At 53.9% G+C, this 15,569-nt stretch overlaps 1 protein-coding gene across 1 annotated transcript in view; it reads right to left on the bottom strand.

Annotated features, from left to right (window-relative positions):
• Nucleotides 1–15,569, bottom strand: part of CDH22 (cadherin 22) — a 56,665-nt gene that overhangs the window by 13,940 nt on the left and 27,156 nt on the right. The window contains exons 4-8 of the mRNA XM_085316093.1: nt 15,288–15,455; nt 14,075–14,262; nt 12,935–13,188; nt 5,321–5,457; nt 9–130 (exon numbers count right to left, since the gene is read on the bottom strand). Of these exons, the coding sequence (XP_085172219.1) occupies nt 9–130; nt 5,321–5,457; nt 12,935–13,188; nt 14,075–14,262; nt 15,288–15,455 (869 nt within the window). The remainder of the gene's footprint in view (nt 1–8; nt 131–5,320; nt 5,458–12,934; nt 13,189–14,074; nt 14,263–15,287; nt 15,456–15,569) is intronic.

The raw sequence follows: 15,569 nt of genomic DNA, 5'->3' as shown, positions 1-15,569 counted from the left end.
CGCGCTACCTGTCCTGGCTTGGCATCCTCGCACACGGCGGCCTCGTAGGGGGTGGCGAGCTCGGGCGGGTTGTCGTTCACGTCCAGGATGCGGATGCGCAGAGAGGCTCTCGACACCTGCGAGTGGTTATCTGAGAGGGGAAAGCAGCGACGCGTCAGCGGGAGGCGCCGGCGGCACGGGGCCGAGGGCCCGGCCCYGCGGCCGCTCCCCGGCGCCCGTCACGGGGCGGCTCCCCTCCTTCCCCTTCCAGCATCGCTGACGCCCGGCACTCGCCCTCGCTCCCTCCCAGCGACAGGGCTAAAACGCGATGCGTCCCGGAGCACCGAGGTCAGAGGCGCAGCCGCTGCATCTCCTGCGACTCTTCCGGTGAGGCACGTGGAGGTTTCTTCTCACGCTCTGCTTGGAGGTTCCTCAAATGCACTATTTACAAACTTACCTCTTCCTTTGAGCCCACTACCTGGATTTATAGGTGGAAAGTATGAAACACAGTCGGGTGTTTTTTTTTGGAGAAAAAAAAAAAMTCCCAAACATCTCTAAAATATGTTTTCTGTAACTTGAGTGGCATAAACTGAATTTACAATGGTCAGGAGAGCAATTAAGATTTTGTCGGAGTACATCCGTGATGAAGTGCATGACTCAACAGCAATACAAACATCAGTAAATTCAAAGAGCTCCGACACACGCTCCGTCTTTGTGAAGCGCCACTACACGTGCAGATGCACACGCACCCGCGTCCATCCCGCAGGCGCGCCCTGGCAGGASAGCGGCAGCCTGCGCGGGCGAGCGCATGCAAAGCGCAGCCCCAGCCTCTGGGAGAGGCTGAAGAAAACAGACTGAGCACCCGGCCAGCGGACGGGCGGAAGGTTGCATGTGCCCAGCTAAGTGCAATTAGATTAGTTTAAAAGAAAAGAGGATAAGAAAAAAGAAAAAAAGAAGAGGGCATTTTCTTCCATTGCAGCATCTCTCTTTGGTATTCCAGCTAAGCTGACTGACATGCAAATTAGTTTAATTATTTCTTCTTCTAAAATAAATTATATTTTGCAGTGGCTGCAATATGTTGTGTCAGGCAAAATTACATTCAATATTTTTAAACTAATTGATGTCAGCCTTGAGAAAACCTGATTGACAGGAGCGAGGAAACTAGGCTGCTACCTAAATGCTTTCCTAAATTAAAATTAAACATGCCGTTTTTCTGCATTTCCTCCAGGAGTTGGAATGCTATTAATCTGCAAAGACTGAGGAAAGACATGGAAAATGCAGAGAACAAAGGGAGACGCTGGAAGCAGGGCGGCGGGTGCAGGAGTGACAGCCCAGCGGGAATCGCTGCAGCACCCCGGAGCCTGCAGGGACGGAGGTTGGCCCCATCGCTTCCGCACAGCGGCACCTCCGCCTGCCCCGGACGCGAGCAGCCGCCCCAGAGCCAGGCTGGACCGCTGGGAGCCGCGCAGAGCGGGGACGGCCGCCGCCACGACCTGCCCCGCGGCAGGGGAAAGCCGAGGTGCCGCGCACCCCCTTGCCCCGCGCTCCCCCCCGCCCCGCGCACCGCAGCTAGGACACGAACGCGCCAGCTGAATCTTCAGCTGCGTTCCCACATACTCTGTGTGAATTTCGTTAACCGTGAACGCGATCAGAACAGGGCACAGTCCCCGGCTGAAACACTCGACGCAGRATTGCAGCACTTCGCTTCGCCCTCTCCAGTTCCCCACCCAGCAGCCGCTGCTGGTAAAGGCTGAGGTTTAGCAGCTGAAGCAGGTGGCGAGGGGAAGGGACTGCCAAGACGCTTGGCCMCTGCGGCAGGCATGAGGGCAGCTGGTCACCTGCCTGAGTCCCTGCCAGCCTAACAGCAATGCACAACCACAAGGGCTGGATTTTTCTACTACCTGAAATGCCCCTTCCCATGAACTTAAAGCACAACACTTTTACACCAGAACCTCTACTGCAAGGCTCCAGATCCAAACACCACCAGAGCACAAGTGCCCTTCACACCGCTACCGCACACCCAGGCAAGTCTCCACAGCTTCTCCAGGGTCTGAGGAGCAACGAGGAGACAGTGGGTTGCTGTATTTCATGGTCCTTGAGAAGGATGGCTCACTCCCAGTACACTGCGGGCAGCCTGCAGTCCATAGTCTTTGCACCAAGACCAAATTGGTACAATACTGAATTCAGAATTATTACATTAGCACAGCAGCCAGAAGAGGCCGGGGCAGAACTTTAGTCCACACTATCTCAACAAACTGGGAGAACAAAATGTAGATTAGAAAACAATGCTGAACGGCTGCTTCCCAGCACTCGCACAACGGCTGTGAAACACGGTGGGTTTTGTGCACGTCAACACAGCTGCCTGACTGCAGAGCAGAGCAGGGATGGCACAGACAAAGCTGGTGCACGCCAGAGGTACGGCTTGTCGGACACGGGCGGCTGCATCAGGACTGGAGCTGCAAACGCGGCTCTGAGCTGAGAGGAAGCAAGGCGGGAGCAGCAGTTAAGCCAAGTAACGTATAAAYGGCTCTCACCTCTCCTGAGTCCTGCCCGAACTCGGCAGCAGGAGAGTCATTAAATTGCATCCAAACACAATGCTCTGATTAAAGCCAGTCTCCAGCAGGAAGATTTATCATCTCAATTACCAGCAGTGGACACAGCAGTCAAGGCCTCATCATTTTACATGAGCAAAGAGGAAAACAGGAAGAGAATCACTAATATTAGCCCAAGGAAGGCAAACAGCTTGTGAGAGAGATGAAGATTTATCTCTGGAAATGGTTGGCCTGGTCCCAGTCCAGATTTGCTGAACAGTCCCCAAGTTTCCTGCTGGCTGCATGTTTACAGGACCAAATATTCTGCTCATCACTAGTGGGCAGAGGCAGCTCATGCTGGAACATGCCTGTTTGCCAAAGGGGAGACCCAGCCCTCCTACACGGGCACACAGCCCCAGCCAGAGGCCGTCCGGCTGCTTTGCTTACTGCTCCTCGGAGGCAGCCGCACACCCTCGCCTGCCGCGGGCGGGCCGCGCGCCCCAKGACAGCCCGCCTGCAGCTCCGCGCGGGCAGAGCCCTGTCCACCCGCCTGCCCCGCCAGCGGCGTGGCACCTGTCACGCGCCCGCGCCGGAACCCCTCCATCACGTTGAGGGCCTTACCTTTACAACTGCCCTTTCCACCAGAGTATTCAGACATAAATTGTACTTTAAATTCAATATCAGTCATTAATATTTCATGATTACAAAACGTTAAGGATAATGTCACTGGGAGGAATGTCTGGGCAGTTAAAATGGATGAGTCAGAGCTCACTGACGGGAGAAGTCAGAATACTAAAGATCTCCCCAGCTTTTGAAGCGATCCAACCTGACAGGCTTCCCTGCTGGAGGGGAACCACAGCATTTTCTGACTTGCTCTGAAATCATAGCTGCTGTGTATAAATATTTTCCTTCTGATTCTTGTCACCTCGCATTTGCTCTGGATGCCGAGTTGTGCTGTAACGCCGTGGCTCCACTCCCCGCGTGGCCGTGGCGCCCACCAGTGCGGGAGCCCTCCGGGACACGGCACAGCTCCACGGCACGCTCCCGCCGCACCGGCGGCGCTGCCTGGCCGGCACACGGCCGCCCACGCCGGCCGGGCGCAGAACCGCCGTGGAGTCAGCGACGTCCGAGCCTCGGCAGCGCTCGCCCGGCCACGACCTCCTCCTGCTGCTCTCCGCCGGCGGCAGCGGGCAGGAGCGCAGCACYGATCGCCAAGCAGTCACGGCCTGAGGCGCATCCTGCTGGGCTGCTGCGGCGACCGGTCCTTCAGCCAGAAAGACACAGTAGGAGCCAAGCACTCGACCCTGACTCCGGCTTCTGATGCGGCTTCCTGAAYATGGATGGCATCTTCTTATTAAGTAGCAGATGAACAGAAAGGAACCAGAAAGCCCCAGGAGCCACACAGAGTGAAGCCTAGCAGATTCCTGCCCACAGTGTCTGCAGGGGGACAAGTCTTGGCAGGCGTCCGTGAGTAATTGGAAGGTGCTTTTCAGCCAACACAGCTCCCGGCACCAGCGGGCGCTGCGGCCGCAGGGCAGCGGAGCACAGCAGCTCCCAATGGCCCTGGCAGCTCCCGCGTGAGGCAGGCGGAAAAATCTGAARAACACAACAGGCCTTCCCACTTCCAACGTGTTGCCAGGGATTAAGTCCCTCTCCATCTTCACACTCGGAGAAAGAAAGAAGGCGCAGGGAGGCCGAGCGCTTGCGGGGTCCGAAGAGCCCGATCCGCCGCCACGCACGGGCGTCCGCGCAGACCCGCGTGCCGGGCCCAGGCGCCGCGCACGCTCTACAGAGGCGGCGGGATGCCAGCGCAGTCTCGCCAGCTTCTAACCCGCAGCTGAAAGCCTACAGAGAATCAAAGCCTTCCCCTTGCTATTATTTTCTTTTCACTCCCAAAGAGGAATTTATGCAAAGCTCCCGCAAGCAGCAAGATCCAGGTTTGTTTTCTTTCTTCAGCTGAAGTAGAACAGACAAACAGCTTCTGCCAGAAAGCTGCTCTGAGCCCACTCCGCAGAGCGTCACACAGGGGGAAGATGAGCCAAAGCCACTGGCACCACTGCGGGCCACTGCTGTTCCCTTCCTGCTCTCCCGGCTGGACGCCAGCATACTTGGCAATTCCCGTAAAGAAAAGCAAAAGGATCTCACAGCCGTACAGGCACAGGGCGGCCGCAGCCCCAAGCAGTGGCATAGCAGCTCCCCAGGGCACCTCTGCCACGGGCATGCCGGGCGCATCCAGCCCCCAGCGCCTGGTCGCGTCCCCGCAGCAGAAAACGACAAAGTTGCTTTGTCCTCAGCAGTGAGAGCCGGCAAGGAATGGCCTCCAAGGCATCCAGAGCCACATCCCCATCTGCAGGAACTGCCTGGAAATCCCAACCACCATCCACGTGGTAAGGCTCCTGGGTGGTGGTGGGGAGACGGCACAGTGCAGGGCAGACCCAATGCGGCATGCGGCCAAGCCCGTGGGGACACGCACACGCGGGAGCCCCCGGAGCGGCTCACCTGGGGCAGAAGCAGCGAGCAAGCAGCGTGGAGATGACTGGCAGAGCTGGTGCACAGATAACACAAATTCCATTAGTGTTCATCAAAGATACTATTTGACCGTACACCCTTATTAATGCACGAGTCAGGAAGAGTATTTTTAAATCGTCTAGGGAAATGTTAGACTCGCTGCTGCTGCATTTTTTTCTTGCTTCAGTGCTAATTAACACTTGCATCTTGGTGACCTCTGCAGTGAACGCACCCCTCTTGCCCCAGTTGCCCCACCTCCAGTCCAGCTCAGACCATCTGCTCACACCATGTTTCCCCCTCACCTGCTTCCATTGCCAGGACAGTGATGTTGTGCCACCCAGCCGTCTCCCGATCCAGGACCTTCCCTGTCACAATGGCACCCGTGTTGGCATCGATGTTGAAGATCCTATCCACGTCTGTGCTGCGGTCGATGGCGTATCTGACCACCAGACAAAAGAGGAAGCCGTGAACGAGTGAATGTGCCAAGCCCAACCTCACCGACACCCCGTGGGACAGAAGGATCTAGTGCAAAGAAACTTCACTTTTCTTCTGCAGCCAGGTGTACAAAGGGCCTGTTTCTACCAGGCTGCAAGCCCAGATTAAATCAGGTTAAATTACAATGTAGTTTTGGGTGCATGAAGTGGGACCAAGTGCAACTGTGGACAAGGGGGAATACCCACCCCAATGGCAACCTCACGCTCCAGGTATGCAGGAGACTCTGCACGTGACTCACTCCTTCCTCAGCTGGCCCAGAGCTGCCCCAAACCACCTGCTCACCGTGCACCTCCCACGTGGCCCATGTCTTCCCGTGGCCGCCTCCAGAGAGCATAGCTGCCATGTTTGCCCAGGAGGGCAATGGTACAACCACTGAGAAGAGTCAGACATGCAGGTTAGCCCTGACCCTATTCGATCAGCCCTCTGCAGCACGTGCCCATTTCCAACAATCACACTCAGTAAAGCAGGTTGACACTAAATCACGGCACACTTAGTCTGCATGCTCCTTGGAGGCAGGGACTGCAAGGGAAGCCCTGTTCAACTGAGGCCCCTGAGCACAGCCGTAACACAAATAAACACTGCTGCCGCGATCAGAATTGGAAATCCACAAGGCCTACAAATCACAAACAATGCAGCATAATGTTATTGTGTACAGCATCTTTCATATGCACCACATCCCAGAGCGCTTTATAGAATTAAATAATACAAGACAGCAAAGAGTACAAAGGATGAATTACMGAAAGGAGAACTGTGCATAAATTAAAGTCTTCAGTCACATGGACAACACCATAAAGAAGATAAACACAGAGACAAAACAAGCTGGAGAGCTGATAAGACAGGACAGTGCTGGAAGGCCACATCAGACAACAGGAGCAGAGCAGGATGAGCTCCAGGCAAGGATGGTGCGAGCCCTCATGCCCGGCCCAGCACAGCTTGGCTGTGGTCTGCAGCTGGTCACCGGTGCGGTGAGCAGCCCTGGAAGCCAGCCCACCCACAGAGCGTGAGGACGGCCGCTCTGTGTGGGAATTAACAGCTTCCGCGACCCCTTTCCCGCTCATGAGAAAAACTGCTGCTGTGGCTACCTACCCACCAGCTGCACATCACCCGCTCTCGATGGACACATGCCAGCAGTGAATAAATACCCATGTAAAGAGCTGCATACACTACCAGACTGCATTCCCTAGCTCTCTCCCCATCAGATGCCAGAAGGACGATAAGAAATACAATAGCACTTGCTTGTAGTTAAAAGGAGAACATTCAAAAGTCACCATCTAAATGTCACCTGTGCACATGCACAAACCAGCACACTTGCACCTGCAGCTGGCCTCCTCACCTCCCTGCACCAAGAAGGGACAGGACTTTGCCATCCACAGCCAGCTGCAAGCCAGGAGTCCCTGGACCAAGTGACAGGGACTTCTAAGCCCTCCTCTACTTTCTGCCAAAGCTCTCAGCTGGAAATGGAGCCTCTGCAGTAGCTCCAGCATGGACAGTGACACTGCCTTGACAGGCACTGCAGTTAAGGGGGTCACTGGCTGTCAGGGGAAAGGAAAAGTCTGGGCACTTGGGCCTGTGCAAATCATTCCAATATACTACAGGAAGAACAGAAACTGGATGACAAAGCCCGCATTCTTCCAATAGCATAACTGATGTGTACACATAACTGCTTCCGCTGTTCTCCCAGATTCCCTGACCTCTAGCACATCCCTTTCTTCCTCCCCATTTTTATACCATTAGAGTTCAAGATGGTACTTCACTCTCCATATGCCTCTCTGCTTCCTGGGTAAGCTCATGCCTGTTTTTTCATACTCGCATCTTTGCTGTATAGAGAGATGCATTCAATAAAAATAGCTACACAGGAAAACCCAGTTATTGATGGGAGATATCAGAGCCTGGAAGCATCTGCCGTCTGCTGCCTGCGTGGCCAGAGAGGGCAGGAGGCTGGTCAGGAGCATTCTGCATCGCGTCACTGGCAACCTCTTCTTACACTTCTAATTGTTTTACTGCTCAGGCAGTCTTACGTCACATCTAAATTGTACGGTGAGGATCGACTGCCTCTACCCTATGGCAGGACCCAAACCTACCCCAAAATCCAACCCTTTCAGCATTGCCACTATACAGAGAGCAGCCACCTTTCCAACACTGCATCAAGRGAAGGAGACAGAGCTCCAGCACTTCGTGCATCTATCACTACAGCAGGTCCAAGGCCATTTCTGCATACTGCAATTTCGGACGTGGCCAGACTTGGTGGGCATATAGCCTCTGTCTGCAGCTTGTGCTGGTGCTCAGGCCTCTGAACTCTCCCTGGGCCTGTTCTGCATCCTCTGTACTGGCATTCAGAGAGCAGCTGAGGGGACAGCGTTAGCAAATGCTGTTTGCTACAAACACTATTCAACCCACAATCTCATGTGCATCTTCAGCCAATCCTCCTTCTGTCCTTGCTGATCAGGAGTGACATCCTCTGAATACAGCCAGCACTTCACCTTGACCATCTCCAAGGAGCATCCCCCACCTACAGCATTGGGATGGATGCAGCTATAGCACCAGGCACACGAATGCAGGAAGGACTGCTTGGGTCTGGAAAAAGGAGGCTTCACTCTACAGCTGCTGGATGCAGTGTAGCACTAAGCAGCTTTGGGGAGATCTTTATGCCAAACACCATGACATTGCAGATGTCTTGACCACAGAGGGCCATTAATGATTCACAGAATTTTTCACAGTGGATAGGATGTTAACTCCAGAAAAGTCTTCAGCCACAGCAGATTCCAGGGGTAGGTGAAATGGATATCAGGGACTTGCTCTAAACAAGATACACAGGCTTTTGGCTTGCTCAGCATGAAGCCAGCCAAAGGAAGCAGCAGTATATAGAGTATATAGAAATGCTAGAAGAATATACACTTTGGTGAAAAATGCACACAAGCAGGTTAACATCAGCCCCACTGGCTTCTGAGGACCCTGTATGTAGCCTTTGGGGGTAGATCATCGGCTCAGGCTGCTGTGGAGGCTCTGGAGCACTGCACTGGCTTTGGACCTGGGGATAGGGACATCCATCTGCTCCCCTCAGAAGACCGCCATAGCCTGGTCAGCTGCAGAGCAACCTGCTCCACACTGCTCTGCATGATGACAGACCAAGAGGGAAGAAACCCCTTATGCTCAATTTATGCAACTTTGTACAATGTGATCTTTATTGACTAGTGTGTGTGCTGGCCATCACAGGCAGCTGTGCCTCTAGCAGTCCAAGTTCACATTCATGAGTTCCACCGAGTCAAACAGCACGCCTCACCTGGGAAGGAGTTACAGTCAACTGTTGGGTTCCTCAGGTACTCAGAGTTGCATATTTGCTCACTCCTCCTAAAGCCTGCCAGTGCTCCCTCTCTGGGATTGCAGTCCCTGGTTCTGATTGGGATGCGGACCCTGTAATCCATTTTCCTCTCTTCCTGCTGGCACTGCCTGTTGGTTTGAATGTTACAAGCAACTATTTAATTTAGACAGCTTTCTTTGTASTCATCTTTCTCGTGAATCTATTTCTCAAGCAGTTTGTTTCACTTCTCCCCCTGAATGCAACAGGGAGCACATTTTCTGCCATGTGTTTTGTTAATAGGAAGCTTTTCAAATACTGTGTGAAAAGCTTTTTGTTATGTTTGTTTTTTCCTCTTCTCCCTTTTGTGCGAAGCAGGTTGTAGTTCTTGCTTAGCTGTTGGAGCCTATAAAATGCCTGTGTCCAACACATGTCTCAGGATTTGGTGAATGCCGAACAAGAATATCTCCGAGAACCTTAAATCCCAAGCAACATCTTCCCAGTGCTGATAAAGCCAGGAACACAAACAATCAGAACACCGGCTCTCACTGCAGGGAGAAAAACAAAAGGCTCCCATACAAACAGCCTCACGTACGCAGACAGTCTATCAGCACATTGCTTAATACAATTGCTCAGCTGAGAAAAAAAAAAAAAATCACACTACGTCCAGGAAACGTACAGCTAAAGCCAAAAAGCCAACTGAAAACTGCGTTCTTTCTGAAAGTGTGGTTCCAGCTTTTGTTAGGCAACAAATAAGGTCGGAATAAAATGAAAAGCCCTGTTCCTTTAGAAAGGCATTTCCTGCCTGTACCATGGTGGGTTTTGGTGTTCCCCTAGAGAAGCCTGGTGCCATGCTGAACTTCAGGACAACTCTGGGTTTCACAGTGCCAACGGGAGGACGTCCTCTCCAAGGGTCCAAGCGCGGGGGCTGCTCGCAGCAGAGACAAGTGCAGGTCCTAGCACCCATGCGTCAGCAACCTCCTACCCAGACAAGCCACATCTGCAGGCAGCTGGGAGAAGGGGCACCCTGAAATGGGCACCAGTGGGGTCCCAGGAACACCTCCCAGCAACCAGAGCACACAAGACTAGGATGCTCCTTCAACCCTCCTGTCTTTGCAAACTGGAGGGAGCTGTTAACGCTTAGGGATCCAGCTTGGCTTATCCAGTAGGGACTTGTTCTCATGCATCCTTGTGAGACGTGAACTCAGGACGAAGGCAGGTGAGTGCTGAGCTGCAATGTGCCTCCAGTGGCAGCTCCAGGCCAGATGGTGCAGCTGGAGCAGCACAGACCTCTTTGCACCAGCCTGGGAAGAAAAACAAAAGAGCCAAGGGCACCTCCTTTCCCATTTGGCTAAAAATACTTCCTAAACCTAGTTATTGGCAGCCTGGTGTCAGCAGGACTGAAAACGCTGACAGAGCTGACCTGCTCTGCTGTCTCTGTAGATCTGTGCACTTTCCCACCACAYGAGGAGAGCATATCTCTTCGTGGCACACGGTTGCAGCTCTCCCACTACATAYACAGCACAGCCAACACGCAGACCCGAGCCCAGGAAACCGTAGCCACTGCAGAAACACGGCCATGCCTCTGCTCCCACCTCTAGCAGCCCAGGAGCAGGAAGTCAAAGGGATCTGCTGAACTGCTGTGACTTGAAAGGGTTCAACCAGCTTCAAGGAGCTGAGGATCAAATGCTTGTCATGCTGTCAGGACCAGTCACTTCCTAATGTATCACAGGTGAAGAACAAGGGCTGGCTTCTTGTGACTGTACTTTGGAGTAGCACACTTAAGATGCTGCGACTTACTGCTGTCTCCTGCTGACAGGCTAGTGTCGCATCCTAGCAGGGTGCTGCAGGATGCTTGCATTAATACTTGTCCAGCACTTTGAAGCTGCAAAGAGCTGCCTAGTTGGCAAAGTATTTTATTAAACTACCTGGCTAACCAGGGTACCAGGAAGCAGTGGAGGTCCAGCAGTACCTTTCCTGCACTGGTGTCGCAGAAGAGTGCTGCACTTCAGCATGGCTGATCCTCTCCCCAGGAACCTGCAGCTCCACCTGGTATGCATTAAGATGGCAGGGACAGCTTGTGCCTCCCAGCTTCTACAGCAAATACCAGGGGAGAATCAAAAGGGACAGAGGTGCCGCTCCTCATGACAACAGGCACTGTGAGAGGCGAGTGCAGAGACACATGGATAGAGACCAAACACCACAAGGGAGCACAGGGGATGCAGGAGGAGCTGCCTGCCTGGGGATAGCTGCAGGGAGGATACATACTTCAGTGCTTCAAGCCTGACAAGGGAAAACACATCGCAATTCCCAAGCTGCAGCAGACACCTGGGAGTCCTGTTAGCTGCATCCTCATGCCTGAGCACATGAAATATATCCTTGTCTGGAACTAAGCCTACTGCAGGGCAGAGATACTTGCACAGTAAAGTTTGGGCTCTAACCCTCTTGCTCCTGCTGCATACTTGAAATTGCTTCTGTCTGCTCAAAGTCCCTGTTTCAGCTATCACCTTCTGCACAGCAGCAGAAAGCCTCCCTCCTCTGCCTTCTTTGTTCCATCTGCAAACAATGCAACAAGCTCCGCAGGGAGAAGAACAAGAATGAACGAGAATAAGAGTACTGCTGTCCCCAAGGCCCCTTTCCTACAATTATAGATCAGAAAATAAAATCTATATTYTTCAGCATTGCTAGAAACATTCAAGTGAAAAGGCACATGCACACATGTACCTGCACACAAATGTGAAGACTGCACACATCTGAGAAGCATAAGCTAACACACACTTGACCATGTGCTCAGGGTAGACAGAAGCAAATCTGACACGTGGCCCAAATTGAGAGGGCAGCTGCAGGACAAGGTGAGCGTAGGCACTGTGAGAGCACATCCAGATAGTATGGGCAATGCACGTTACTTGCTCATATAATATAGCTCCATACATGGCTGCATGTCAATGCTAGGACTCTGCCCTGTGTGCTAGGGCTGATTTCATTCACATTCATTCCAGAGACAGCTTTCATCATCCAATTTTGTGACACAGTACTCTCTGCCAGTTGCCAGGCATCCATAGATGAGACTTTTCCATTCTTAAATTCTTTCAAGTTTTCTAAACATCTCAATCTTCATTTCCATGAAGAGCTGGAGATGCCCCTCATCCCACCTGGAGCCAGTGCATTCCCCATGGCTGCATGGCACAGGAAGTGGGCACCCCAGCAGCCACGCGGAGACACCGTGGAACGTACTACTTGTTACTCAGTGCTGTAATTCAACCCTTGCTGGCCATGACCTCCTCCATCTCAAGTCCCTGTTCCTACCATGTCCCAACTGATCACTACAAGGGACAGCCTCCACACTGAGCTCTCAAATGCAAAGCTGTTGCTGCTTATTTGAAGCAAGCAGCCGTGCACAAGGTGCCTGCAGCCCTACTGTCACCTGGCACGAGAACACACAGCATTTGAAGGAAAATTTCCACACATTGAGCATGTTTTCTGAACACCAGCTTTTCATCCCAACTGCTCGTGACTCAGGCCAGTTGGCAGAGCCAGAAGGCTGCTTTGTGCCTTAGGTAATAACAGTTTAACAAGGTAACAATCTCCTTAGCCACAAATTAAATGGAAACGGGAAATGTCCTGTGCAGATAAGCTGCTGCCTGGATTATGTCCCCTGCCCAAATATAAATTCTTCTGGCCTTTGATCCCCATGCACATGCAGGCACAGACACACAGCCTGGCTCTGGCTCTGCACCCCTGAATGTCCGTTTGTCATTCCTCATCGCTGCCTGCTCGCCATTCCTGGTCGCTTGCTTGGGTTGCTCTGGGAGCCACCGCAGCTGCCTTGCTGYGGGCAGCAGGGACGTGCGGGCGTCACGCGGCGCCTTCCCCAGCTCTCCCTTGCCATTCACAGCCCGTCGCTTGCCGCTGACAGATCCGTCACCATGAGGCGGCTACTCTCGCTCGCCTGCTGCCTGTGCGCTGGTTGTTGCTCACCCGCCTGCCTGCTCCTGCAGCACTGGCCGCTCTAACCTGCACCGCCACCGCCCTGGCCCCGCCACCAGCCCCCCCGGGCCGTGCATCGCCCTCGCGCCAATCCCCGCTGCCCACGCGAAGGGGGTCTGAAGCTCAGACCGCTGGTTACCGGACAGGGTGGTTCGCCGTGTCCGGGTCGAGGGCAGTGACCACCCCCACGACAGAGCCGATGTGTGCGTCCTCCTGGACCTCCATCAGGTCGGAGGGGGGCCGGAACTCAGGGGGCTCATCCACGTCCAGCACCGAGACCCGCACAATGGTCTGGTCCCGGAAGGTGCCCAGGTCCACAAACCGCGGGTCCACGAACTTGTTGAGAGCCTCCACAACAATAGTATGCACCTTTTTTGACTCGTAGTCAAGTGGCTAGGAAAACAGGAGAGGGTTAGCCACGTTCAGCCGAAGGAGCCCTTGCTGCTGCTGCTGCTTCCCTTGTGGGACTTTGCCCTGGAGATGCCAAGGACAATGTTGCAGCCTGCTGCCCTCAACAGCTGCCTCTGCGGGAGGCTGGACAGATGACCAGGAGCTCTCACACCAGTGCTCYGCTCTCCTTCCTGCAGCGCCAACCTTGAGGAGGGCAGAAAAAACTGTGGCTTCCTGCCTCGCTCTGCCCCTGTCCAACAGCGAGGTGCCCAGGCAATACAGGGTGTGGGCAGCCAGACTGCACTGGGAAGACAGCATGTCCTGTGCTGACAAGTGAGCTTTTTTTTTTTTTTTTGTTAATCATTAATCACTGTGATCATTTCTACAGGGAGGTGAGTTGAATGCAGTGGCCTTGGTGAACAATCATTCTTTCTTGCCTGCATCAAGTATTTGCTTGATTGTGTTTGCCACCAAGAGCAGATGTATTCAAAGCGCAGTTGATCAGGTATAGGAATTAGGTGGGCATATTTCTCCTCCTAACAGTGCTGTCAAAACCAGCTGTGAGTGCTAGTCTCCACAGCACCAAGCACAGCTTTACCTGTGCACTGCTCACTTCTTCACTGCAGCCCCAGAGCCGTGCTGTGCCCAGCTCCAGCATGCACCGTACTGCTGCTCCTTGCCAGACTTTCCTCCCAGACACAGGTCTTCTCTTTGCCAGGCAGAATGAAGGCAGGCTTCTCCCTGCTCCTGCAAGCACCCAAAGGCAACTGCCAGAGCAGCTCTCAGAGGGGCATTTCTTTCTACTCAAATGCAACAACAGGAGTCCCCAGAGAAAAGGGCTCCCAAGAGATCCCTGCCATCTCTCCCAACTGTTTTCCTCATCTCTCACCTTCTGTACTACGATGATAGCCTCTTGGGTATTGCCGTCTGTGGTGACTCTGAACATCTCCACCCCTTCTTCGTCCTTCATTTGATACATCATGTCTGTGTTCTCCCCGACGTCAGAGTCCTCTGCCTTCACTCTCCCAACAGCAGTGCCCACAGGGGCAGTTTCCACGATGCTGAACTGGTACATCTCTAGAGGAGGGAATGCACTAGCATCACTGCTGCTGCCCCTGTGCCCTTTCCAGCCCGACATGCCTGTTTGCGCACCCCTGTCATGCTGCCCATGGACTATGAGAGCTGCCCAACCTCCAACAATGCCTGTAGTCCAGAACACCCCACCAGGGAAACCCACAAACTCCAGCTAGAAATGAGGGGTATAGGAAGGATGTTTTCAGGTGCCAGGTAGAGAAATGGTCGGTCTCTGCGTGGCACTACCCTGCAGTTAGCATGTTCTCCAGTTCCTTGCAAATTTTACCATTTCTAATTTTTAGGAGCCCTTGGGACAACAGGCCAAGTCCCTTCCAGCTGCAGCTCTGCCAGCCAAGTGCTCCAGACATTGCAGCTGGTGTACAAGGCAGAGCTCACACCTTCACAGCAGGACCACCCTCCTCATCTGAAGGGGGCCCAGGGAAAGGGGCAAGCAGCAGCCTTCCACCACAACCTGGAAAACAGAACTGCCTTGTGACTGTGCTGTCATCTGCAAGCTGGGGAGTGCGATGCTGACTTGCACAGTGTCAAGATCTGACACAGCAGCCAGGAAGGGCCAGGCCAGAAGGCAGTCTCTGACTCCCTACCCAGGCTCCTGTGAGAAAGGAGCCAGGCCAGACTGCTGAAGCATCCCAGCTTTGGGCTCTTCCCCAGCGCTGCTCTGAGCGATCGGGGAGCAGGAAGGGCTAAGCCCTGCTCTCCTTGCCCTGCAGCCCTGTTGCCCCCAAAATGTTCAGGGGGAGCAGGGATCTGTCCCAGGGTACTGGATAGGTTTGGCCAGGGCAGCCACCCTCCACCACCATTGCTGGGCCAGGCACCTTGAGAGGGGCCTGCAGGTTTTGATGCATCTCAGGCCTGAGGCAGGGGGCTGCTGCCTGCACACAGCCTAAGCAGTGAGGCCAGCCCACCCTGCAGGGCCACAGTGGGCTGCACCCAGAGCTGGACCCATATTTCAGCACCCTCGAGCACCGGGCCAGCCTCACCCAATCACAGGCACAGAAAGGACTCACTCTGGGGGAAGCGCGGTGGGTTGTCATTGACATCAGTGACCACAATGGTGACTGTGGTGGATCCAGACAGGCCACCCAGCTGCCCTGCCATGTCTGTGGCACGGATCACCACCTCATACCGGTCCTGTGTCTCACGATCCAGGTTGGCCACAGCTGTCCGGATCACACCTGGAAACCAGAGGACAGTGTGAGAACAGGTATGTCATAGAGCACCCACAGAACAGCTGAGGTTGGGAGGGACCTCTGGAAACTGCCTAATCCAAACCTCCTGCTCAAAGCAGA

This window comes from Rhea americana, unplaced genomic scaffold (assembly GCF_003343005.1).
Source record: "Rhea americana isolate MKP2758 unplaced genomic scaffold, rheAme1 scaffold_450, whole genome shotgun sequence".
NCBI classification, from domain to species: domain Eukaryota; kingdom Metazoa; phylum Chordata; class Aves; order Rheiformes; family Rheidae; genus Rhea; species Rhea americana.
Note: the sequence above shows the minus strand (reverse complement) of the source record. Positions and strands in the feature narration are given on the sequence as shown.